We start from the raw sequence: 24,964 nt of genomic DNA on the forward strand, positions 1-24,964 counted from the left end.
GTACTGGTGAGCTTTGTACATGTGTGCTACACATCAGCAGCTATTGGAAACAAAGCGCTGATATCTGCGGCCAAACATCTGTATCAGTGTACATGTGCATGTTCATGCATGTGTTTATTATAAATGTATATTTTCCTAAACAGCGATTAGACGTAAAAACCTGGGTGGTTTTTACGGAGCCGAGTTTGTTTATTTGGATTGCACAAGCATTTTTTAAAGCCCTTTGTGGTCAACAACTTAAAAATGTTTGAGAAAGGCTTTGCTGAAGTTGCCAGTGGAACCACAGTAATCCAGTTTAACACCCACATAGCCACACACACAGGCGCACACTCTCAGATACAACAGGCAGTGTTACAGTGTCATGTGCTCTTGTATACTACAGTATAATCATAGATCTATGTCACATCCCTCACCTCTGACCCATGGCCTTGTAGCTACTTCCAGGGCCTGTCATGAACCTCAGCTAACCTATGCACCCCGTTTCCAAGTGTCTGGAAGGCCACACATACTCACGGCTTCAGTGACCTGTAGATAAAGTGAACTGTGTGGGCTTGTGGCGCTGTGTAGTGTTGGATGTGTGACAAATTTCAGAACATCCAAGGCATCTGCTTGGCAGGCCGTATTTAAAACCCCAGAGGTCACCGAGTGTTTTGGTTGAAGGCTGATGAGTGTGGGCATGTTTGCGTATGCCCTCTCTAAATGTAAATATATATTAAAGGTGACGTTTGGATTTTTTGAACTGGGTTTGTATGAGGTACTTTTCTAAAGTCAGTGTATTAACTACAGTAGATGTTGGTCAGCCTGCCCCCAGTTTAGAGAAGCAGCAGAAGTACTGACACTGAAGCTAAGCAATGTACTCCTGTGGAGGGGAGGCAGCAACAAAATGTATTTCGCCACCTAAAAAAAGTCTCAACTGAAAAGAATCAATATCTGTTTAAGTGTACACTATATTTAGTATATTTTCACCACTTCAACTTGACATTAACGATTTCCAACAAAGAACTGAAGCTGTTGAAATGCTGTCTTCAAAGCCAGACTCCACTGTGGAAAAGCAGTCATTTAACGTTGCTGGACATGGGAGCTGTTAGGTAGACTGTTTGTGTTATTGTGTGACTTTTAAACAGTGTTAGTTCTGATTCACCAAAGTCACACAATAACAAACAATCAAACTGATCAAGTCAGCAGGAGACCAGCAGCTCCTGTGTTCAGTGAGGTAAAATTACTGTTTTTCTCAGTGGAGCCCCCCCCCCCAAGCAGTACACTGCGTGGCTTCTGTGTCAGTACTCATGTCTGCTTCTCCAAAATGGGGACATGCTGGCCATCATCTACTGTATTTGATACACTGACTGTGGATAAATTCCTCATAGAAACCTTCTTCAAAAGATCTGAACTATACTATTAACATGTGCTATATATAAAATATCTCCATAGAAACCTTCCCAAATATTTCTCCCCACATGCTGTTGCCACTGAGCCAGCTCCCTGCTCACCTGCCCTCGCTTTGGCAGAACAATGTCCACCAACAAGCGGACCTGGCGCTGAGCCACTCATTCTCTCTGATCCCTTGTTCTTGTCAGACACAGTCAAACAACACACACGCTCACACTACTCACACACACAATGCAATTACACTGGGACTTGTTGCTGGAAGAGAGCATTAATGGACTATCAGGCTCTGCTAATGCAAGTAATTGAACAAGGACACACTCTCTGTTTGTCTCTCCCTCTCTACACACACACACACACAGTCACACACATATCGAATAACCACAACATAATGTCTTTGCATACTTCTTTTTAGGCTACTTTAGAGTGTCCTTTAGCGACAGGTTATGTTGCAGGGTGTGTGTCGATGTGGAGCTAGTACTAATAGATAGAAGTGTGTCAAAGGTTTCCTCAAGAGACTGGGATTGGTCTGAAATAGACAAGTGAAGGTAATGGATCTGTACACATGAGCCAGGTGTCATAACAACACAGACAAAGATCAGGCTGTTTCATGGTTTGTTAGAGAGAAGTGTCTCCTCCTTGAGATGATGTTATGTAAAGGGATTAAAGATGGGAATGTGTTTTTTAAACATCCTTTTTGTATTTGGCTTGTAATAGTCCTTGGTTGCAACTAATGTCAGAAAATAGTTGTAGCGCTGTGAGAAAATTCATAGAAAAAGAGAAGACAAAGTCTGATTGATTGACTGGTCCGTCTATGGAGTCCAGTCCCCTTTGGTCTCCGCCCTGTCTAACCTTCCTCTGAATTCTTGGTCCCACTCCTTGTCAGGACGGGTCACATGTTGTGCTTGAGAGACAGGAGGAGGAAATCCTCCATTAGAGCACGCCACAATACCTCTTCCTCTGCCGCGCTCCGCCTCCCATTCACCTCTCACACTGACTGCTGACACTCCAGCTCGCTCCCCATAATCACGATATCATTCTAATTCTGCTCCTGAAAGCCATGAAAGCTCATTAAAATGTCAATAGAGACACAGAAAGAAGAGCGAGGGAGTCATGGGAGAACTGGAAGCTTGCCACTATAGTCTCAGGAGGCACGCAGGTGTTGATCTACAGGGTCATTAGTGCCATGTCAAGGGGAATTAACCTTTTGAACGACGCAGAGATTTAGCTGCCTTAAGAATAGTTATTGTGTCCTGTTCTGGCAAGTACAGTCGGTCTTATGAGAGAAAATAATAGATCGCTGATCCTAACCCTGCAAGACAGAGGAACTACGGGCTTGATATTCAATGAGTGCTGCTGAAATGCAAGAAAATGCAAATCTTCACTTGTTTTAACTGAAGCAAGCTGATAAAAGAAACACATTGCTTTCCTTTAAGTCTGTGGGGAATGTAAAAATCAGACTGAATCGCTTTAGTCCTGCTAATCTAAGTGCCAACTCGCTATACCAAATTTAACTCCAAATCCAATCAAACGAGTGCTGGCTGGATAATCTCTTTCTCACACAAACAAATGCGTGCATACGCACTCACACACCTACAGCTATACATATAAAGGTCCAGTGTGTAAGATTTAGTGGCATCTAGTGGCGGTGGCCCTATTTAGAGAAGAGGGTCCGCTCCATATGTAGATGAAAATGGCTAATTCTAACAAAAACACAGCAATTCTAATTGTCAGCTGAGTATACACTGATGAAATCACAGTTATGAAAATTATATTTAATTTCTGCCAAAACTGGACCTTTAACTTCATAAATGTAGCTTGCTTTGTGTGTTTGTATGTGTGTGAGAGAGTAAGTGTCACATTTGATTGTGTGAGAGAGAATATACAGCTCGTGCCCAATTAATTGGCTTTAGAGCTAAATTCAACTTACTTACTTAATTTATTGTCCATGGGCCACATCTGGCCTGTGATAGGGTGGCAGATGGCCCATAATCAATCCTAGAAACATCCTAAATTCCTAGAAATATGCATAACACAGTCTACAAACAATTTTATCATTCCAGGAGAGCCTGTTTGTAACAGGTGGAAGTTGTACTATGTCAGTTCACATTGTTACTATCAAATAAACTACATAAATAAATATATGTATGGGGCTTATGTCTTTTAGCAAATTTGAATGTCCCGGCACTAAACCTTTAAACTTCTAAACATGTGCACGCACAGCATATATCAACAAACGCAAACATACCACCATGTCTACCTTGCAGTGGAGTGTGAACATGTGAGTGGATTTACAGATGGAAAATAAGTTCAGCACACACACACACACACGCACACACACACACACACACACACAGTAGGCCCTGCTATGACCTCTGCATATAAACACTGATTCAACCAGCCAAAGAAATACCTCTCTCTCTCTCCTCTTTCACACACACTCTCTCTCTCTCTATGTGACCTGAGCTCAGTAGTCTTTAGTGGTCTGCAGTGGTTTTCCTCATATGCTCAAAGAGAGAAATGCATGACAGGATCTGATAAGACAAATAGAACTGTTCCCCAAATTCGCCAAGCCACCCACTTCGGATGTGTTTTTTTCTCCTGCTGCATTCCCCATTCTTTCTCCTTCTCTAGATTTAAAGGGTTTTTAGGCTCCAGTTATTCTCAGACGCCTTTCTGTGCTGTTGAAAAGCAGCTCAGCGGCTCATTGGCTCTAAAAGCTCGGAACACAAAACTTCTCCAGGAATGCAAAAACATAAAAAAAGAGGTGAAAATAGTTTGACATAACGTGAGAATGTGTATTTAAAGAGTTATCACAGTTATGGGAAACCTGGAAAAGACATGGAATGGTAATGGCAATCACATTTTCAGGACTGGAAAAGGCATGGAATTAGTAAAAATCAAAAGTTTTAACAAAGTTGAGGAATTTTGTCGTGCGTAATAAAATTGTTGTAATCTTTGGTGGATAACCTTCCACGTTCATTTTCCTTTGCTGTCGATGTAATCGCTCCGATTTGCATCAGTGTGTGACTTTTGTTTATAATCACCGGTGATTCTTCATTTTCTCCCCAAATTCCATATCTCCCTTTTGTATGCCAGCTTGCGTCAATTATGTTTGAACAGAGTATGAATCTGTCATGTATAAAAAATGCTGGGCAAGTATGGCAAGAAAATATTATATAATTATCATGCATTCCTTTAAAGTTTTGAAATTTTGTCCATGAAAATGCGTGGGAACCCTGTGTTTAGTTTCCTCTGTGGAAGTAAAGTTTGTAAGCAGAACAGGTGTTTCTCCTCCTCCAGTGAAGGTTTGAGAATCTCAGGCATCGCTGACCTCATGACAGAGCTTGTAAAATAGTTGTTTTTTAATTCACTGACGCACCGCAGGCCTTTGCCAACAGCCCAGCCCACCTCTTTCTCTCTCTCCGCACTCTGTTTTTATCTCTCCCTCCTCCGACACTCCCCCTCCTCTCTCTTCCTCTCTCTCTGGGTCAGCGGGGCCCTGTGAAGGTCACCCGCTCTTTATCCCTCTGCCATTAAAGAGGTCATATTTCTTCACACTGCTGTTTGCAGACGAGGCTCAGATGGGCTGTGAGGGTTAGAGTGAGTTTTAGCTTGTGCCGAGAGGTTCATGAAGTGATTGTGGTATGCCCACATACCAGGCTGTTTTCAGGGAGTTGGCATGGGGGGCCAGCACAAAACAGCTTGGCTTCTGAAGTCTGGGCAGCGTGTGGACAGAGAGGCTTTCATAAATTCTCAATAGATTGTTTTGAGGTGCTCAATCGCTCGCTCTCACTTTCCTCTTTCTGTCCTTCAGCTGGTTAGCTACTGATTTTCCCATGTCGTTCTCCGATCGGTTTAGCCTTTAAGCACTGGTTTGCGTGTGTGTGTGTGTGTGTGTGTGTGTGTGTGTGTTTCCCATGTCTGTTAAGCCCATGACCTCCTTTCACTTCTCCTCATTAGCATGTGAATCCCCCCTCCACAAGTAGGCCAGAGTTGGAGGGTTGAAGAAGGAAAGAGGGAAGGAGAAGGAGAAAATGGAAAAACAGAGTTTGGCATTAAGAGAAAGCATGATCCGACTTCAGAATAAGTTGTTTTCCCCCGCTGAGTGTTTACCCAACACAACTCATTTTGTTCATGGACTTAATACGTGGAGCTTCTCTCTGTGTTTAAGGTATAAACTGTACCCAAGTTAGTTCATAGAGGCACTACGCCTCAAGACAGAAAACAGACACGCACATTGCCCCTGTGATTCTGTGTGAACAGGCTCACCCAGAGCTAACCCTGCCTGTTGTGTGGACATTGCGGCTCTCAGACATTCACCAAAGCCCAGCCCAGCCCTGTGTGGGCCCACCAGCAGCCTGTCCGGCCCTGGCGCTGCACCCTGTTTGTGCAGGTGTCTACTTCAGCGGCCATCCCGTCTGCTGCTGCCCTCTGCCACACACTGGAAAGAGAGACCGTCTGCTTCCATTAAGGTCCAGACACGCCAAAACAACCTCAGAGAACTCGATGCGACTAAAGGCCCCTGCTGCGCTACCCCACGTCGCCCGCGTTACAGCCAAAAAGTTGCATGTGAGCACATCGCAAAGACCACAGCCAACGGGCCAACTAGCATTTTGTTCTGTGCCTGCGTAAAAGGAAATACCCGTCCGTACCAGCAGATAGTAGTCGTCTGTAATCATCATTCAAAAAGGGAAACTGGAAGATGATCAAGATCGATCAAGTTAGCACATTAACAACATAATCCCATGTTGAAAGAACAAATTACTGTGAACAATTACACAAACCATCAGGACACGTTTCGCTAAAAAGCTTAACAGCAAAATAAATAATCTAATATAGTTGTTGTTGGTGTTGTTGTTTACTTTCCTCACCTCTGTTTCTCTTCCTGTATGCTAAACTGAAGTGCCAATAATGGGGAATTTATCTGCAAACAACTGCTCGACCTGAAACAATCTCAGTTGAATGAGGGCCTCCGACTGATTTGAGTCTCTGACTTTCAAGTTTAAGATGTTTGGTTTGTCAAATAAACAGGCGACAAAAGGCAGACTACACAGCAAAAACTAATGCAGTTAGATGCTTACCGACACTGCCCAAATAACTGACCCTCGGCTTGGTGTATCAGGGCCCGTGAGGTTCGTTCTTAACCTCAAAACGTTTTTGAAAAAAGCTTCATTTTTTGGAGACAGCTTAATTTCCTGTGGTCATAAACCACCACCACATACATTAATGCAAAAAAAGAAGAAAAACAGCACATTTTTCCTATTTAGTCATATTAGTGTGGACATAGACTCGTTGACACCTGAGACAACACTTTCTTCTTTCAAGTGGGAGCAGATGTCACTGTGCTGGTGCTAAAGAGCCTGTGAGAGCCTTGAGTGTGTGTCCACAAGAATGCATAAGAAAGTGTGCTTTGAGGTCTTTAAGAAGTCCATGCGAATGGTTACTGGTGAGTGCTGTTTTTCAGCACAGACCAGTAACACAATCTTCCTGATCCCCGTCACTGGTGAGACAACAGCCGCGGTTCTCAGCCGCATTAGGAACATTCATGAGCAGATTTCTGACTTTGACCCAAATGTCAAAAATCCCTGTGATGTGAGCTAACCACACGGACCGCATGTGGGAACAGTTTCTGTGCAGTCTGATGTTGAATGTATATGTTGGTGTGTCAGTGTGCGGGTCTTCAGGACGCCTTCGTGTCTTGAGCCCCCACTATTTATGAGCTACTATGGCCATACGCACACACGCCAAACATGCTCTCATGTGAAAAATGTTCCAGAGTTGGGTGGGCTTAGTTGTGTTTTTCTTGGTATTCACACATTTTAAAATCCCTAAAGGAAAACTTTGAAAGTCCCAGCCAGAGTTTGCACGCCTGTATTTGTAGTGCTTTGATTTAGAGATATGTGTTTATTTTCTCCTGCATTAGAATTAGAGTGTGGGTGTGAATTGAACTAGCGCTGCTTTCAACTTGTCTGTTGTTAAGGTTGTTGGATCAAGCCCCTCCAGATCCTCGTGAAGGCTGTGGGAAGTTTGGAGATTCGTTTTTTTGTCATGAGATGAGAACATTGATATCACTCTCATGTTTGTAGAGTGGATACTGCCAGCAGCCACTTAGCTTAGCTTAGCATAAAGACTGGAAACAGAGGGAAACTGCTAGCCTATCTGTGTCAACCAATACACCAAATTTTCCAAGCTTGGTTGCTATCACTCTTTTTTACGGAAATGTGCTTGTTTCTTTCTCTCCTCTCTTCCTTTGCACTGGAACGATGCTGTCACAAAACAATTATCGCCAACTACGTGCAATCAGTCATTTATTTTCAGGTTTAGCTCCAGTGTAATAATGTCAGCTCCTTTGCACAGCAATAATAATAACATATCAAGCATCGAAACACGATAATATCTGTCTACCAACCTCAAAAATCAGTATTTAAAATGCCGTATATCATTGTTTTATGCGTACAAAACCTGTATTTTGTCACAATGGACCCCAGGAAGACTAGCCTGGCGTTTGTGCGTCGGCTAATGGGGATCCTCAATAAACATAAACATAAACATAAACAATGTTAGCTGTTTTTTGGATTTTGCTGTTCAATAAAAAAGTTCGACTGTTCATTCCTCTTTTTCCATATAGAGTTTGAGAGGTTGAAGGGTTAACCACAAACTGGAAATGTGCAGCAACGTGTATTGCAGCAACTAGATATCAAACAAAAGCCAGACTGTATTGTACTAAGTTGCTGTGAGCGGTAAATTCACCGTTTATAAGGAGCAGGCAGACGATAGCGTTATCTCAAAATCTCCAAATTTGGGAATCGAAATGTTCCCAGTAGTACACGGCACAGTGACTGACAACGAAACAAAATAACCTGTTTGACTTGAAGAATCTCAGTTGACTAAGGGTTCTCAAACTGATGATTTGAATCTTCGACATCCAGGGGCCGACCCTAACTTTTCAGCACTCCACCTGGAATGGCACTCCAGTCCACAACACTAAAGTTCCCCCGATGTATTGACATAGTCATCATGTTGGTGGGTTTCTTTTGTGTCCAGTAATGGACCCGTAGTCCTGAATGTCAGTGTGTATTTGCTTTGTCAGGAGGGGGGTAATGCTAAAGAATAACGCTCCTGGTGTCACACGGTCAACAGGAGCAACAGGAGGAGGTTTGCTGAGTAAACATCCTGATTAATGTTGGCATTAGCTCACACACACCTGTGAAGCTCTGTTAATGTTCGCTTTAATGTGATTTTTTTTCTTCCAGCTTACAGGTAAGTGAGGTTTGCTATATGTTGCGATATGAGTCCTTGTGTTCGGTGTGTCTGCGTGCGCATGGATTCATACATCCATTCATGTATGTGTGTGTGTGTGTGTAGCTATGCTGCCCAGCCTGGTTCTGCACCGTACCGCTATTCGTCCATACCAGCGGGGTCTCTACTGCAGTGACTCCAGCCTGAGATACCCCTACAAGAAGAGCACCGTCTCCTCCTCAGTGCTCACTTCTGTTGGCTTGACACTGCCCGCGGTGTCCGTAAGTCCCCCCCCCCTCAAGAAAAACCACAAAGAGCGCTCGGTCTTGGGGAACACTGAAGGCAGAAACAGGGAGGGCCGCTGGATCATGTTGGTGGCTGTGACGAAGTGAAAATTTGATGTATTTGGAAGTCATAATTAGTCATTTATGATCATTTGATTTTAGTACTCCATCACTCCTCTAAGCCGACCATACATGCCAGCCTAGAGCCACACCCACTTCTGCCATATCCCATGATCCCCTGGTGCCAGGGTGCTCCTTGTGCTCCCCCCGTTCTCTCCTGTTTATGTCCGTGTCACTGACCTGGTGCTTTTTCTTTCTTCTCTCCCTCTTCCTGTCTTTCTCTCTCTTGGCTCTTTCCTTGTGTCTTTTGTAGCTAGCCTGCCTTTCCTGATCATTGAGACTAGCACCATAAAGCCGTACCAGCGCGGGTTTTACTGTTCGGACGAGTCCATCCGCTACCCCCGAAAAGAGGGAGACACCATTAGCGATGCCATGCTTTGCGGTGTTGGCATTCTTATTGCCATCTTCTCTGTAAGTCGACCTTTACACCTCCCTTTGTTTGCTGCTTTTTAATTTAAATTCTTTTTTAACTCTTAGATACGATTAGCCTCACTAACATAACCCCTGAATTTAAAAGTTTGAGTGATTTCCTATCATGCAGCGTTTTCTAAAACACTCCAGTCTTTTGCTATCAATGTGCTCTACATGTCCTACCCTTTCATCCTTTAATGTTTCCTTCGTCATAATTTCTTCTTCCGTATCAACTTTGAGTCATCTCAGCCATTTGTGACGGCCTGTTTTTATTACTTCACTAAACGAGTCAGGGGTGGCGAGAGGCTCCCCAGGCCACAGTTGTGTGTGGGCTGACGCATGCATGCCAATGACCAAAGAGATTTTTACGAGCCCCTTGTCCATTCTCATACCTCCCACTCGTATTCCTGCACCCTGACTCCGTGCCCTCTCCGCCCCGCACATGACTTCGGGTGAATGTGTCAGCGCTCTCTCCCATGCCCGCCGTGCCTCGCTGATAGCCTGAGGCATCTCGCTAGTTAGCAACAGGATAAAGTCCTCATTGCTCCAGAGAGGGAATGGCTCCACTTCAGTACTAGCACTTTAGAGCGGAGGATGTCAGAGTTAGTGGAAATATGTGACGGCGAAATGTGGTGCAGTATGTGTGTGTCAATTAGTGCCATGTGGTCAGTCTAGATCAGGAAGACTCAACCTGCTTTGCTTGGGGGCCACTTTTGCAAAATGATGGGCAGCAGCCCCATTTCTAGGATTGCAGGACATGTTTTTTAGGATTTCATTTCAGGACGTTTCTTTAATTTTAGAACATTTCTAGAAATTGAGGATATTTCTTGGAGTCTAGGATATTTCAAGGATTTTAGGTCATTTTTGGAACGTTTCTAGCATTTTAGAACTTTTTCAGATTGTGGGATTGCTAGGATTTTAGATTATTTCTCAACTTTTAGGACATTTCGATGATTTTAGGATGTTTCTAGGATTTAAGGAAGTTTTGTGGATTTTAGGACATTAGGGGCTTAGATAGGACTTAGTTTTGGAAAACAGGATCCTTCAGTGGCACGTTATTATAAAATAAAGCTCTATTTTGATGCTGTTTTATGTACTATGGGACCCTATGTATACTAAAAGTACAAAAACAATTCCCAGTGTGAATCATTTTACTTTTATTGTGAATTAAAAATTGGTTTGGGTCCGTGCGGCATCCTATCTGGGGCCAGATTAGCCCCGCCGGCTGTAAATTGAGTATCACGGGTCTAGATGATCTTTACAGCCTTCAGACTCTTTGCGGCACAGCCCCCTCATCAGTTCCCAGACTGAGATGTCGTATAGCTTGGTGGGCACACACACTAACGCCGTACCAGCTCAGCTCTTCTGCTTATTGGAACCAGGAGACTGTTAGTTAGTTCCCTCACATGTTCACGTGTGGGCAAAGCTGGCGTGTCTCACACAGCTGTGTTTCATTAGTGGCGTCTGCTGCCATGCCGACACCATTCCTTTAACACACATGCACGCTCGCTCTTGCAGGCGCACACACGTATATATGCACACATATACATGCACATACATCCAGTTGGGCCTCTTGTTTATCCTCACTGTGAGGGAAATCCCAGCAGTCCTGCTGGTCAGACGTATCCATGTCTGACAGGCCGCTTGTCCACTGTGAGAAACACAGTTAGCCATAGCGAGACAGACTTCAGTGACGATCCAAATAAACCCTTGAGGCACCTACTGAGCACTTTGCTCTGATCAGAAATATCTGCTATAATCATGATGGGCCCTTTCTGCACCTCGACACAGAGACACACAGCAATAAACCAAGACAGAGAGGCGGCGAAGGGGAGGAGAGGTTTGAATGCAAATGCCGACAACCCAAATAAACTTCTCTGTCCTGTATCAGCCTCCTGTGGTTCTAATCTTAAGCTTAGATCAAAACAATTCATTGACAATAGCACACACACACTAATACACCACCATGTTTGTTTCTTCTGGCTGTGAGCCTGCCAGCTGACCACCCAACAGGCAGGATAGGTGTGTTTAACAATACACAAACAATACATGTAAATACACAAACATTATGAATCTGTATTAGGAGCCTGCAGATGTGCACACATTGAAAGCCGTAATGCTGACTCAGAGATGGACAGGTAAATATTTTCCTGAGAGATTGGGTGAGAAGGTAGGCCGAAGAGTGAAGCTTTGTGTGGAAAGAGGAAGGAAAGGGAGATGTGGTTAGCTGTGGAGAGCAGCCGGTCCGTCAGTCAGATACCCCAGGTGGTACAGATGTGATTGACATGTCCGTGCCTCGAGGGTTGGCTTGGTATAAGCCGCCTCAGTGTAGATGAGGTCTTTCCATGGGCCCCAACACGACTTAAAACCTTCTGTCTGGAATACTGCAGGATTCAAGGTTAGCCCACTCGATTTAAGCCTTAAAGCAGACCACTGCCCTTAAATAAATCCTCCTTTTAGGTCAGTCAGGTCAGTCTGACTGAGTTATTGACTCAGTCTGGATCGTTTGTTTTCATGTTTTCTTTTTCCCTTGCCTTCACTTTCTCATTATCCTTCATATGCCACATTAAAAGGCCCCATCATATCATCAAAGCAGAGCGTCACCGATCATTATTAATCTCACATCATAACAAAACTGCCTGAGGGAAAGGCAGGCCATGCTCATTCTCTGTGTTTGTCTTTGTGTGTTTCTCATTCTGTCTCATGTCTGTCCTTTCCACATCCTCTCTACTCATTCTCTGGAATTAAATTAGACTTCCTGCATGATACAAACTCAAACATTATCATACTTCATGGTTATTTGCATTTAAATCTACTGTAAAATTATAGTATTGAGCAGCATCACATAGCTATAGGATTTGTCTTATATTTATGATCAGTGTCATCTGTTTATCTAAAACACACATTCCTTTTTTTAGATTGTGATTGGAGAATGCTTCAGGATTCACCAACTACACGAGGGAACCAAGTCTTTCGTCGGAAATCCCTATGTCGCAGCCCTCTACAAGCAGGTCAGCTCTCCATAAGTGTGCTTTTTACGTGTTCAGGATATCGCATACGTAATTGGCTATTGGCTAAACCCCTTTGCTAAACAGTGATTGTCCAATGGGTTAGCAACTCTGCACAGGTTTATGTTAGAATTAAATACCAGTTAGATCTTACATTTGTAATCATATTTATAACTCTAGGACTAAATAGGTTTGCACTGCAATATAAAAACAATTCTGTTCATTTATTTCTTTTTTTTTAAATGGGTCATCAAGTGGTGAGAATGAGGACTTTTTGCCAGTCTCTTAGCATGACATTGTGTATGTTGTAGACATGCATGGAGTTTGAAACAGAGACTGAAAAAGTATGAAATTTATAAAGAGAAGTAACCACTGTTAAGTTTTCACAGGCCCCCATCCATGCTGCTTTTTACTGTTTACCTGTTTGCTGGCCTGTCTGTAACACTGAACATGACACACCAAAAAAAACCCCAAAGAAACACGCACACAGAAAGGCATACTTGTCTACTGGCTATAACCTTTTTTTAGTTGGTTTGCCTACTTTTAAAAAACTAAGTGCACATGCTAATTTTGGTGGAAGAGGGTTGTAAGTGTCTTTAGGATCACATTTTGCCATTATGACACACACACACACACACACACACACAGAGACTCACAGGGTACAAAAACCATACCATGACTGCTAATCAGCCAAATACTGCTTCTTCTTTTCCAATGTGTGAGGCTAACATTAACTTAATTAGCTAGCTAGTTACAGCGGGTAAAATATGTTATCAAGATTTTACACTTCAGCCACAAAAACAAAAGTCACAGGCAAAAAATGCAAAGCCTGTTATTTTCTCTTGTCTCAAACGACGACCTAGTGCTTTGCTAATGATCAGTTAATAGGCAGCTACATTGTGTCTAATCATTAATGTGTGATCCTGCAGATGGGTGTGTTTCTCTTTGGATGTGCCGTCAGCCAGTCGTTCACAGACATCGCCAAGGTGTCGGTGGGCCGTATGAGGCCCCACTTCTTAGATGTGTGTAGACCAGATTTCTCCACCATCAACTGTTCAGCAGGATACATCACCAACTATAACTGCACCGGCGACAAAAGCGATGAACAGGAGGCCAGGTTTGTATAAACAGCAAAATATAAAGTATATGCTGTATTAAAAAATACTCCTGAAACTGAAAACTGACTGAAGATCATCTTTACCCCACAGGAAATCCTTCTTCTCAGGACATGCCTCTTTTTCAATGTATACCATGCTCTACCTGGCTGTAAGTAACCATTAAACTCTCTTACACACACATTATAACACACACATTCATGCAAGCACACACTCGCATAGAGAAACAGAAACTAATGATTTACAGATCACAGAGGGAGTCATGGAAAGAAGACAGGGCTGTGATTTAGGGATTTACCGCCTGAAGACAAAACATTGTTGTTATCCACGTCTCCTCCTCCTCTTCTCTATCTTCAGTTTCTGAAGAGTTTTATTCTTCTTTTTACCCCTCCGAGAGATGGATGGATGCGCTCCACCTGTTTTCTTAAGAGCAGCTGCGTGTGCACTTCCTAACCTCTCCCATTTTTCCCTCAGTCTGTCCCTCTCACTCCACCTGTTGTGGGTGTTGGGTGAGGCTTAGCACACTGGAGGCATTTCATGCTTCAAACAGTCTAATCACACACACACACACACACACACACACACGCACACACACACACACACACACACACATAAAGACAACTGTCAGCTTATAGCTCCATAATCGTCTCCTCCTATTTTCGAATGAGGGGAGGAGAGAGTCAGTGTTTTGGGTCTGTCTGGCCCGAGCGTGGTTAAAGGGTGGTCTCGGTTCTCACAGCGGGCTGACAGTGGAAGTCGTAGTGTGTCGTAGTGCATCGTTACGCAGTGAGAGCTTCCTGCGGGTATTTCCCAGCCTCTGGGTGAACCTACAGCTCTGGTCACACCAAGGAAAAAAGATGAAGAAAAAGCAAAGGAAAAAAGCAGAGAGGGAATGGACATGTGATGCATCCAGACCACAGTGTGACACGCTAGTCAGAGACCAGTGTTCCAGCTGCGGCGAGTTCAGGACCTCAGCCAGAGGAGGCTGGTGCAAACAGTGGAACAGAAACGGAGCGCAGAGGAGGAGAGGTTTGTAGCTGATGTTTTGGAATAAAAAAACAGCCTGAAACAAAGCCCACTGCGGAGGCATTTCTAGTGGAAAAATGAATCTGCGGCACTTTTTCTTTTGTTTTTGCCAGCTGAAAACCAGTCATGTGACATTATGTTTTTACTCACAGAACCTCCCACTCTTGAACTCTCCTCAAAAGAAATATTCTGGCGTTACTCATATGTCCTCCTAAAGAGTAAAGTCAAATCAATGGAACCTGATAGTTGCTGGAACTTTAATTGCTAGCTGCAGATGCATTTGTAATCAGTATTGTTATTAGGAATTAAAAGGGAGAGTGGTTGTGATCTTCTGATCTAACTCACTAAGACATCGAATCCAATAGTGTCAAAGTGTTCCTTTAAATGACATATAATTCATTGAAATAATATTATAATGGAATAATCGATGCATCGACCACTAGCCATTTTTTCACAAGGATCGTGCTGTAGGGCCGCTACGAACTCCCTTCTTTGAGCCTCTTTTGCATTTTTACACAGAACCAGATGACGGCAGCAACATGCAGCTCTAGTGTGTGATTTTAGACAGCATACAGGCATTGTGGAACCAAAAGAGGCACGATGGGCATGTCTATTACACAATAGCGTCTGCCTTTAGCATTACATATAACATATTTGTAGGCAGCGCTTTCTATGCAGTGACAATGGCATTGACATGGCAATAACAATCATTTACCTTCTCTGGTATATGATGGGTGATCTTGTCCCCTGCTGGGAGGACAAAGAGTCACAAAATCTGATTGTTTTCCCATTTGTGGACACTGGCAGCCGCTAACAGTACAGCAGGCAGAGCTCACTATGAGTTCTATTTTTTCTCCACAGCAGTTTATCGCTTGCGGGATAGATAATTGATCTGTTTATCCGTTCACAGCTGTTCAGATAACATCAATGGATGTGAGAAGCTGTTTGCAGATGTTTTTAAGTGAAAGTAAAGTTTTAGACACGGCATAATCAAAGGTTAAGTTTCAGTTTGAATGCACCCGACATTCTGCTGTGCCGTCTCTGCGCTCTGTGCTACTAATAACCAAACAGTTTATATATTCAAAGAGAATTCCTTATAACCGGTCCAGCTCCAGAAATCTATTTGTGGCTGCAGATGATTTAGTTGTGGGGGACCTCCACAAATAAATAAATGTGTGGGAAATCCAGACATGTCATCAAAACCATGGTCCCATGGTTCCATTCTGCTGGCTGTCCTGTTAATATAGACACCATTTCAGTGCTGTTACTACCTCCCGCGGTGGCTTAAAGGCGAGACAACTCTGTCGCCCCATTTCTGCAATCATACCTGTTATACAGAATGGCAAGGCAGCCTGATGCTGCAGAGTAAAAGAGGCTTATATAACATGAAGACAGATAACGACTGCAGGTTTAATTGTTAGCGGAGGAGGCATGATATAATCAGTATTTCCATTTTCCTTTAAAAGTGAGAGTGGTATTGATCTTCTCATCTAACTCTTGTTAAGAAATGAATGTGTATTTCAAAGTGTCAGTCTGCTCTTGAAATGACAGATCATTCATAGTAATAATCAATAAATCAACCATTTATTTCTGCACTAGACAGTCAAATATGGATCCTCTCTTTCTTGGGTCTTTCCCCTTGGGTTTTTGTCTCTCGTTGCTCGCCAGAGTGAAAGTGTCATTTCCACAGTGTGGCTGTCGCCTCGCTCTCCCTCCCACAGTCCCCCTCAGTCATCTGCTAATTGTCAGTCTTTGATTTTGAAGCACTTCATTTCCTGCCATGCACTTCTGAGCGCTGCTTCTGTGTCTGATGTGGTTTTGAGCTGCGACTTCACAGCGCCACTTTCCTCTGAGATGGCACACAGATAAGTGGCACAGAAAACACAACACGGCGTGCAGCTCCACCGCAGCCGCAAAGAAAAAGCGTGTGTGTGCACTCATGCGTCCTACTGAGCTATCTTTTGTTTTGTCTAACGTTCACACACACCATCAAGTAGCAAAGAACTGTTGGTTGTTTGTGCCTGCTGCCACAGAGGCAGATAGCATTTTGGTTAAATAAAACAAATATGTTTGTTTGTGATCAAAGCAGTCTCAACCACCGCTCTGCTTCAGTCTCACAGCATGGTGTGAACCGGAAGAGAGGATGGGAAAGGGGCTGGCATGTAAAACGAGCCCCCGCTCTCATTCTTTCTCACTTTGTTGTGTGTTTTCTGTTATTGAACACTGAGTCACAGCGAGGAACAGAGGGAGAAGATCTCTGTGGAATGAGCTGGATTCCTTTAGAAACCACCAGACTTTGTGTCGCTCTTGTCTCCATCTGTCATGGGAATCTGCTGGGACTCCTTTTGTTGTTGTGTTTTATTGTTGTTTTCCTTAGATCTAAGTATTTAGGACACACAACAAATTTTATGGGAGGACAGCTAGGGTCAGAAAGGCAAGTGCCTCAGTCTATTTAAATCTGAGTCCAATTCACAGAGGAGACAAAAATCCATTTTGAGATTGTAGAAGGTCATTACCCTTTGAAATCTGGAACATCAGTTTTCTTGAACTAAAAAAAATTACTTAGGAATAAATTTGTGCATGCTGAATCAGGATTGCATGGGTTATTTTGGTTTACTCACAGTCATCCAGTCAAATAGGGCAAAGTTCTGCTGGGCACTGTAACTATTTCTTTTGGTTCATTCTTTCTCCTTCAGCCTCCATCAATACTTGCTTAAAATTGAGAAGTTTTGGATGTTGCGTTCAGGACATCAGATAAAAGTACTTATCAGCATTCCTCGCCCGCTACCTGAGAACCTCAGCGGAGGAAACCTGAAGACTAAACATCCCGGCCAGGGAGGTGAAGACTGGAAGGGATGGGAGGGATCGCTTCCTCTGCATCAGCGAGCAGAAGAACAATGATATAGTGTCGTAGAGGAAGTGTGAGGGAGCTTTTCGTCCACACCTACAGGAGCTTGTTGCGGACGGGGGTTGCTGGGAGGCACTGCGGCTGCCTGTATGTATTGTTAGCCCGGTTGATTATAAGACACAAGTCTATAGGTGTGGGTTGGGTAGACCTTGGCTGGCCAGCCCTTCCTGGCCCGCTGTCTCTGGGTGTGAGAGACAGGAAGTTGAGGGTATGAGTGGTGCAGAAAGACAGGATGTCTAACGGACCTGGGCTGAGAGAGACCGCATGTATTCGAACTTGTAAGAGCGACTCAAAGTGACCTTGGACTTCCTGTTTTGGCTCTTCTCCGTCTTTATCATGACCTAGAAGATGGTTTTTGGCTGCGGGCAGAGTCGGGGGTGCATCCGCTTTGTCTTGTATTTACTCTGATAGAGGGTAGAGAGTTCATCCCCACAAAGTGCTGAAATGTTCATGGTAGTGTATATATGCGTGTGTGTGTGTGTGTGTATTCCAGTGGCTCGCTGTGGTTGTGCTGTTTTCACAGCTGGGATGTTGAACCATGAATCAGTCATGTCCGGGTCTCAGGCAGTCAAATGTGTGTGTGTGTTGTGGAAGAGATTATGTGTTTCTTTGCGGCTTTAGACAGCCTGCCCACTTTGATTCAGTCTAGACCTCTCAGACAGTAATAATACACACTAACACACGCTGCAGGTGTACAGGCCGGTGTGTGTAGGTCATTATTGGCAATGGCGAGGAGTGACAACCACGTTAGGGGTGCATGTTTTACATCATATACACTCTCAGAAAAGTCTTGTTAAAGGGATAGTTTGGTGTGGTAGTATGGGGTACTTATCCATAGACAGATAATAGATGTAAGTTGGCACGCCCACAGTTTGGAAAAGCAGGCTGGAGTCTGACAAGGAAGCTAAGCAATGCACTGCTATGGACGGGTCAGCAGCAAAATGTCTTCTTTTTATTTTCTATTTTCATTGCTTCACCTTTCTGTCAGGCATGGCTTCCAACCAGAAAATGAAGCTGTTATTTTGCTCTCGTCAAAACCACACTGTGAAAAACAGTAATTTGCCATCACTGAACACAGGAGCTGCTGGTCTACCACAGCCTCAAAAAGTTATTTTGTGACTTAAGCGTTTCAAAGGGTAGTTCAGATTCACCAAAGTCACACAATAAAACAAAGAAAGTAACTGATCGAAGCAGCAGCAGACCAACAGCTCCAGTGTCCAGTGAGCTAAAATTAGTTATTGTAATTTTGCTAATGGAAAAGTTAAGTGGCCAGAATACTCTTAATATAGCATACCCTTAAAGCAATATTGTTTTTTATAGGTGGATAAAATATGTTTTGTTGCTGGCCCCCACCCACGGCAGTAGATTACTTAGTTTCGACATCTTACTCCAGCCTGCTTCTCCAAACTGGGGGCGTGCCGACTGACATCCATAGTCAGTTTATTATATACAGTAGATAAGCTCCCCTTAAAACCCCACTTAAAAAAAATCTGGACTATCCCTTTAACATGTTTGTATGTCAGAGCATTAACATGATAACCGTGCATGTTTAATTCTGTTATATGAAGAAAATAAATAACATAATCTCTCTGTTTTTCCAGTTTTATCTCCAGTCCAGGTTTTCATGGCGTGGCGCTCGTCTCCTCCGCCCGTTGCTCCAGTTCACCCTGTTGATGATGGCCTTTTACACCGGCCTGTCACGTGTCTCTGACCACAAGCACCACCCGACCGACGTCCTGGCAGGATTCGTGCAGGGAGCCCTGGTGGCCTACTGCATAGTGAGTGTGCAAAAAACACCTAAACCCAACATGCATGAAAATGTGATACGAGTGATAAAGCATGAACGCATATATGTCTGAAGCGCAATACTTTTCACCAATCAACCATCAGGAATCCTACAGACCAACCTTCAAATAAAGTTTGCCTCCACATAGCTCCTTTTCACTTTTTTGTTTTCCTGAAAAATAGAAATGGAGCAAGCAGTGAAGTGAGGAGAATCTGATTCCCTTTAATGAATAACACATTGCTTGGAGTCAGGCCCCAGTTCAGGAGTGTGTGTGTTAGTGTGAATCCGTACTCTTCGCTACTTTTTTTGACAGCATTTGCCAGATGATTTTTCATAACCCTCATCATTACACTAAGCTAAATGGAGCCAAGGAAAATTGAATGTGGGTCAAGAGGAAAATGGAAGGGGTGTAAAAAGAAAGAGAGTAAGAGAGAGCGAGAGAAAGAGAGGATTAGCCTTTGAAACGAGAATGAGGCTGTTAATTATTTTGGGTTTTTTATTTGGCGGCTCTGGTTCTATCAGCACAGCAGGCTCCTGCTAAACTCTGCTGCCTCTGGGAAAAGCATGGAAACAAATGCTCACACACACACACACACACACACACACACACACACACACACACACACACACACACACACACACACACACACACAGGCAGCCCTTACCTTTTTACACGATCCAAATCATGAACGTGGAAAGGATTAGATTCATAAACGTTAGTGAGACCTTAGTAGTGGCGCCTAGGCAGACCTTGGCACAGCTGAAATGCACATGCACGCTCACACACACACAAACACACACCAGGGTTTGTAAATGCCAGGATTATTGAAGCGTCCAAAAATCAGTGAGTCACAATAGACTGTAACACTCTGGCAGAATCAGCGGTCCTCCAGCTGGGCGAAGCTCCTGGACGACATCAGCTCTGACAAGTTAAAAAGAAAAGCATGTTCTCAGAAATATGCTCAACGTATGAGCTCGACCTCTGAATGGGCAGATCTGGCAGGAGGAGCGAAGGGAGGGAAGTGACAGGAGAGAGGAGCCTTGTCTACATCTTGGCTCGGGATGAGCGTGGGTTTAATCCAACTCGGCTATTCAACAACCCTCAGAGACAGCATAACACACACACACACGCAGTGTTCACATTTATATGTAAACACACCACGTATGTACCGTATACATACGCACGCACGCGCACTCGTTTCCAAACCCCTGCCGATCAAGGCGGTGAGGTTAGTTTTACGATCCTTGACGCCCGTTCTGATTTGCCCAGTCTTGGTAGAAACACACATCTGTGAATACTTTAGCTCGGCTGTTTCAGCCTCTCAGTGAGCAGCCGAGCAGAAAGGACCTGACAGGAGATGAGTGGAAGCAGGACAGAGTCTGTGTGCCTCCGAAAAGCGAGCAGAAAGTACTAAATCAAAGTGTGAACATACTTAGATCTTAAGTTAACAAGTGTGCAGGTTCCAGTCATTATTGTTTTAAAGGAACAGTGTGAAGGATTCAGGGGGAGATACAGCAGAAATTAAAAACTTTCTTCAGCGTAAAATAACCTGAAAGTAAGAATTGTGTTTTTGTTACCTTAGAATGAGCCGTTTATATCTACATAGGGAGCAAGTCCTCATCCACAGAGTCCTCCATGATGCACCGCCATGTTTCTACAGTAGCCCAGAATGGACAAACCAAATACTGACTAGACAGGGCCATTCGCCTTTTCCCACTTTTGTCTTTTTTGCATTTTCACATTGGCCACCATAGTTAGCAGCTCTTTCGTAACAAATCAAACAGTGTCTGAAACAGATTTTAAACAACTGCTTTATTCAGTGTTTTTAATGGTTTAAGGGCCTGTTTACACGGCAACAATTCTTGTATGAAACGTCAAACTTTTGTTGCAGTTTCACCTGCACAGGTGCAGGGCTAGCAGCCTGTCTGCCATGTGCTGGACAGCATCAGAGGAACACTGGATAAAGCAGTTTCATGCTACAAATGAGTGTTTTTATGGATTTAAATCACCTGATTAGGTCGTTTTTGAAATGAAGAGACCTCATGGAAAATGCAGAACAGTAAAACTGTCTTTTAAATGTCTCTGCTAAGATCTAACACATGTCCTCTTGATGTAAATGATTGTGGTTCATATGTATGACTTTGATTTGTCTCTTAAGGTCACTGAAAGTACACACTGTAACAGCATGGGGAAGTTTTTGAGGTCTCAGTTGCAGACACAGCTCTGTTATTGGAAGACTTTCTCTGTAGCCATTCATCCTCAGAAGATGTTTTCAAAAAGCAGTAGATATTTAAGAGCCTCATGGCAGCCTGGGTAATGTGGTCCATGAATCTATCATAAGCTTGTTTACATACATGAGAAGAGAGCCTCCAGACACTCACAGTGCACTTGTCTTGATTCAAAAGTCTGGTTCGAAGAATAAAAGAACACTTTGGGTGAATTAGTGGATTTGCACGTCAGTCCCAAGTGTGCGATTTGGAGCAATTGTTTTGAATATCACACAATGAGTTATATGGCCTTGTGGAAAAGTGTCCTCCTTTCCAAATACATTTCGGTAATTGACTGCAGAGAATAGTGTCATTTCATGGTTTTATTGTCTCAGCTATTCCAGGTTTCCCTAGGCTACAGTTACCTCTCTAATCCCATTGAGTGCCAGTAAATGAACAATACAAACCTGGGGCAGGAGTGAACACATACATAAGCAGTGACGTGTCAGACTGCGGCTTTGCTGTCAGCTAATTGCTGCTTTAAGCTTCTTTGTCTTTCCTCCCATTTGATGACAGATGATGTCTGAAGTCTGATACATTAAGTGTTTTTTAAGAATATGTAGATGACTGTATGTTTTGAGTCCAGACTCTGTCTGCAAGGCTGTGATCCAGAGATTCAATAAACCTCAACAGGAAGTGCTCTGTCTGTCCTACCTGGCACTTCCTATCAGACACAGTGACCTATTTTTCAACATGAGTGTTAACAAAGGTCGAGAGGGCAGAATCAAGCAGGAAACAGCTGTCCTAGAGTCGAGGCAGCGTTTCTCGAAGTTCATTGCCACAGTGAAGAGGAGTCGGGTCATTAAAGGAGGGGAAAAGAGGACGCTATCCCCCCCTCGCTCTGATGCAAACACACAAGGACACTCTGCACATACTGAAGCTGTGTGGTCACTGAACTGGCATAGAAGCAGGAAGTAATTTTTTATCACTCGACGTACGCGACCCAAGTGTCCAGTTTCGGAATTCTATGCAAAACTCCACCAGGTTCAGCGTGTAGGATTTAGGGGCATATATTGGTGGAAATGGAATATATTATATTAAGTTTGTTTTCTTTAGTTTATAATCACCTGAAAATGAGAATTCTCGTGTGTTTGTTACCTTAGAATGAGCCGTTTATATCTACGTAAGGAGTAGGTCTTTGTTCACACAGTCCGCCATGTTGCACCAGCATGTTAGTACAGTAGCCTAGGATGGATAAACTCTAGCTAGCTCTAGCTAGGGCCATTTGCGGTTTTGTGTTGGCCACTTATTTAGCAGCTCCTCCATGACAAACAGTGTCAGAAAAACTTTTCAGATTTTCAGCATGAAACTGCTTTATTGAGTATTTTTACAGATGTAAATCCATTTGTTTTGGAGAGGAAGAGACCTCTGCAGATTATTTGGCTTCTGGGAAAAACCTCCTGAGCATCTGGACAGGGTTACTGAGGTCCTGGAAAACCTGGAAAAATCATGTAATTTCACAATCACATTTTTCAGGCCTGGAAAAGTCATGGATTTTGTAAAATAAAAAAAAAAAAAAATCGTTGCAAATTTTGGAAAAGTCATGAAATTTGGTTGTGTGTGCTAAAATTGTTCGTGTTCAGCTGGTTGCAATCTGTAATCCTCACCGCTTGAAACAGCTAAATTCAACACACTATACTTTTAACTTACTTACAAACTTTTTGTTTTAAACTTATACACACATATATTAAGCCCTTTGACACTGTGATACGTGTATTCATGTGATATTTTCTCAGAAATGTGTCAGTATAATCCGTTACATCCTCTAACCTAAATTGGCGTGAATGCAGTTACCCATGTATTGTGTGGTTAGGCTGCAGATATATTCACGGTTTCATGTGCGTGCAAACAAATTCAGTGACAGGGGTCGAGTGAATAATGTGGTGGTTCTTTAAGCGTTCACAGTTCCTGCAAGTAAGTTTACTCACTTCCTGCAAGACTCAGCTTCTTAACGTGTTGGGCTTGGTATTTAAATAGTGGTTAAGGACAATTAAATGTAAAAACTTACACACACACGCGTATATATAAACTTAAAGTGTATGTGTTGTGTCATTTTCCTGTACTGCTGAGTCTGCATCTCAACACAAAAGAACGGGTGGCTTTGTGTGTGTGTTTGCGTACATCTAGCACAGGAAGTTGCAAGGTCGTGATAAGCCTTCCACCATGGCGAGTTTGGGGGCGATAGCATGGGTGTATTGTGCGATAGGCTGGAGGTCGGGTGACGCGACAACAAGGCTCACTGTGATTGGATGCTGAGATGGGAAATGAGTACAGGATGTTTCCCATGATGGCTGGGGAGATTCTCAGAGATATGAGTCCACATCACGTCCCTCCACACTGCCCTAATTATATCATATACAACATAATGATGCATTGAAGTCGCAGCGAAAACGAATCGCTGTGCAGACAAAGAGCCCTTTTAAAACTCTGAAAGCAGCTGTGTTTTGGAGGTATCTATATACATGTGATGTCATCCGTCAGTCATAGGTCACCGGTGAAGGTCTTTATGGTCAGTAAATGTCAAGCTGTAATAGAGGAGAATGTCTTTGTGTTGAATGAGTCTGTTTTATAAATAGATAACCAACAGTATTTAGACGATGGCTACTTGTATATGTTTACCTGTTTTTTGAGAGCTTTGTGTATTTTCGCAGTGTATTTTCTCCCATGAGATTTATCCTTATTGTTTTCCCTGAGAAGCTGCTGCCCAGTCGGCATTTTCTCAGAGTTTACCGTTGAATGGCAGCTTCCCCCCTCTTGTCCCCCTCTCCTCGTCTCCCTGGCACAGGCCCTCTGCTCGCCCTCGACTGGCAGCACGGAAGGAAAAGTTGCTGCGCCTGCCAATCATGTTTATGTGTGTTTGTGTGTTAGGGCGCAGCTAAAGCCACTGTTGCTCATGACTGACCCCAGACCCTTGTAAGTGGAAACGGTAATCCACTCTTACAGTGGTCAGTAGTTTCCATCGTCCCACTTCCTGTCCACCCCTGCCCATTTTCCTGTTTGACATATGATGTCATCAGGAAGAGATTTCTTTTTTGCCCTTTTTTTTTCTTTTCTTGCATCCTTCATTTACCAGGCTGACCTCAGAGTTGATGTAAAAGGGGAATTCACCTCTGGCATCTTTAAGAATAGTAGATTAGCTCGGGTTCACTGACGATGATTGTCAGTTTTAGGGTGAGCTATACTAAGATCACTTCCTTCAGCCAGATTACTCAGCGTTGTTCATTTGGTGATTGCACAAGGGTGGCAGAGGGAGGCGACGGGTTTCTCATAATGGCATCATGAAGTAATACAACTTCACCGTTTACATTTCTCTCCAGCTCACAGCTCTTATGCAGAAATTCAGAACACGTGGGTGCATGTGCACATTAGCCCTGTTCAGACCTGTTTTATCCAGACTCCAGATCCACCTA

At 43.5% G+C, this 24,964-nt stretch overlaps 1 protein-coding gene across 2 annotated transcripts in view; it reads left to right on the plus strand.

The window, feature by feature from the left end:
- The window catches only part of plpp3 (phospholipid phosphatase 3), a 38,925-nt gene that overhangs the window by 10,305 nt on the left and 3,656 nt on the right, over positions 1-24,964 (plus strand). Inside the window, exons 2-6 of one of the 2 annotated variants that reach the window (XM_042482922.2) lie at positions 8,755-8,909; positions 12,362-12,454; positions 13,381-13,568; positions 13,660-13,717; positions 19,102-19,278. In XM_042482922.2, the coding sequence (XP_042338856.1) occupies positions 8,755-8,909; positions 12,362-12,454; positions 13,381-13,568; positions 13,660-13,717; positions 19,102-19,278 (671 nt within the window). Of the gene's footprint in view, positions 1-8,754; positions 8,910-9,285; positions 9,444-12,361; positions 12,455-13,380; positions 13,569-13,659; positions 13,718-19,101; positions 19,279-24,964 lie in introns of both variants that reach the window. The other variant, XM_042482916.2, reaches the window with a different exon arrangement.

The sequence above is a fragment of the Plectropomus leopardus genome, chromosome 5 (genome assembly GCF_026936395.1).
Source record: "Plectropomus leopardus strain MGB_pleo_1.0 chromosome 5, ASM2693639v1, whole genome shotgun sequence".
Classification (NCBI taxonomy): Eukaryota; Metazoa; Chordata; class Actinopteri; order Perciformes; family Serranidae; genus Plectropomus; species Plectropomus leopardus.